The sequence below is a fragment of the Orbicella franksi genome, chromosome 2 (genome assembly GCF_964199315.1).
Source record: "Orbicella franksi chromosome 2, jaOrbFran1.1, whole genome shotgun sequence".
NCBI lineage: Eukaryota > Metazoa > Cnidaria > Anthozoa > Scleractinia > Merulinidae > Orbicella > Orbicella franksi.
This window is the reverse complement of record NC_138146.1, coordinates 2,812,490-2,814,684: the sequence shown is the minus strand read 5'-3', so window position 1 is coordinate 2,814,684 and position 2,195 is coordinate 2,812,490. Positions and strand designations below refer to the sequence as shown.

General features: G+C 36.9%; 1 protein-coding gene across 1 annotated transcript in view; it reads left to right on the top strand.

The window, feature by feature from the left end:
• LOC145476654 (carbohydrate sulfotransferase 3-like) overlaps positions 1-1,228 on the top strand; it is a 4,329-nt gene extending 3,101 nt beyond the window's left edge. Inside the window, exon 2 of the mRNA XM_081455414.1 lies at positions 1-1,228. This exon is cut by the window's left edge and continues 464 nt beyond it. Coding sequence (XP_081311540.1) covers positions 1-981 — 981 coding nt within the window. The 3' untranslated portion in view covers positions 982-1,228.
• Positions 1,229-2,195: the final 967 nt, after the last annotated feature.

Below are 2,195 nucleotides of genomic sequence, written 5' to 3'. Positions count from 1 at the left end.
AAACAACAACAACAACAACAACAACAAATGCCTTCTACAAGAAAGAATGTCATTATATTGAGTCAAGGTAGAGGAGGGTCCTCTTTCCTTGGAGGGATTTTCAATTGCAATCCTCAAGTAATGTACTGGTTTGAGCCTCTTTTTAATGTTGGAAAATTATTAAATGTGAACGTGTTTATGGAAAAGGAGCCGAGCACATACAAAGACATCTGTCTTCAGTTAATCGATAGCTTTTTCAAATGCGATTTTAGTAATCTAACGAAAGCGACTTTATCAGAACTATCAGCCAGCGGATTTCGGATTCATAGTAATGCATTGACTAGCGGGGATTTATGTCCTGACAAGCCCAAGTCTAACAAATGCGCTTCTTTCAAAACAACATTGCTTAGCAAGGCCTGTAGCTCTTACAAGCATACAGTTATCAAAATTTTAAGTCCTCGTTTGCCAAACAACACAGTACAAAGTCTTCGAGAACTTTTCACTCAGCAGAACAGATATGATGTGAGATTCATTAACTTGGTCCGGGATCCTAGGGCTGTAGTTTATTCCTGGGTGGAGTCAAACTGGATCAAGAATCACTCAGATCAAGAGTTTCGTGGAAATGTTCATAAGATTTGTGATCCCATAGAGAACAATGTACGATATGGTTTGATTTCTGCCCCTTCCTGGCTAAAAAATCGCTTCAAAGTAATTCGCTACGAAGACCTTGTGGTCAATACTACAAAGGTAGCACGGGAACTATACAGATACGCGGGAATTGACTGGTCGATAGACGTTGATAAATGGATAAGTGATCATCAAATGGGGCTGAGCAATGCGCGGGTATATAAGAATCCGTATTCCCTGTTTAAAAATGCTTCATTTGCTATTAATAAGTGGAAAACACAAGCTTCAAAAGAGATGATAAGACTCGTGGAAGATGTCTGCGACGGTTTGATGAATATTATGGGTTATAGCAAATGGAACAAGGGTGACAGATAACTTTATTTCGATATCATTCGTTGAGAGGAAGGTTAGTGTTCCGGTTTGTTAAAATGGATCAGGTGGTAAATACTTTAATTAAATTGAAAAACTCGGCGCCAAACTTCCCGTTGTAGAAGAGTTATCCCTTCTTGCCTCGAATTTTCCCCCCAAAATATCTGTTCCCTTGAAGTAAACGATCGTGACCTAGCAGCCTCTTTTCCCAAACACGCCTGCGGGGCCCTCATTTGTTTGTGTACAAAGCAAAACGTACTGAACTGTACCATGAGCGGCAGCAAACATCAAAATTGCATAATACCTACCTTGCAAGGATTTTGTTTTTAGAAATCTGCGGCAAAGAACCTCGACACTTCAATAGCTTTAGTTAAAAGATCTAGCTAATGTCCTAATATTGTAAGGTTTTTGCTTCTGTAATTTCCTACATGTAGTTCTTGAAATGAAGATTCGGAAATATTTCAGGTTTGTTCTACAACCGAGTCACACTGTTTGTGAGCTGGTAGCCTAGCTTATGGCAGCTTTCGTCTGACTTATTAAAAGGAGGGTTGACTAATAACCGGGAATCTAGGAAGTGAATTTAATTAGATCTTGTTCATCTCTGAGAATTGTAACGAGGAAACAGAACTACTAACAAAGTAAAAGTATCGAATAACTATTAAAGAGCACGAACCTTCACCAGTCCCAGGCGGTCTGTTTTTCTCTTTTTGTCGTGGGATTTAAATTTTGTTCAAAAGGCTTTTTGAGTGGGCTTTCTTTTCCCAGGGGTTTATTACAGGACCGAATCTAAGCCTACAAGTGACATTAACACATAACAAGCTGTTCGATCATCAGGTAGGCCATTATAGGGAATGAATGAATGAATGAATGAATGAATGAATGAATGAATGAATGAATGAATGAATGAATGAATGAATCTTTAATTAAGTGTCAATGGTATTAAGCTTAAAAAAAAAAACTAATTGGGGACATTATTTACATCTTGAAATATACCTTTGCTACATAAAGATAAAATTATTTACAATTTAATTCGAAACAAAAACCCTTAATAGATAAATAAAATGTACCTTAGCTATCTAAAGTCAAAATTATTTACAATTTAATTCGACACAAAAACCCTTAAAAGATAATCAATCAATCAATCAATCGATCAATCGATCAATCAGTCAGTCAATCAATCAATCGATAAATAAATGAAAGAAAGAGTGTTCTTTACTGGA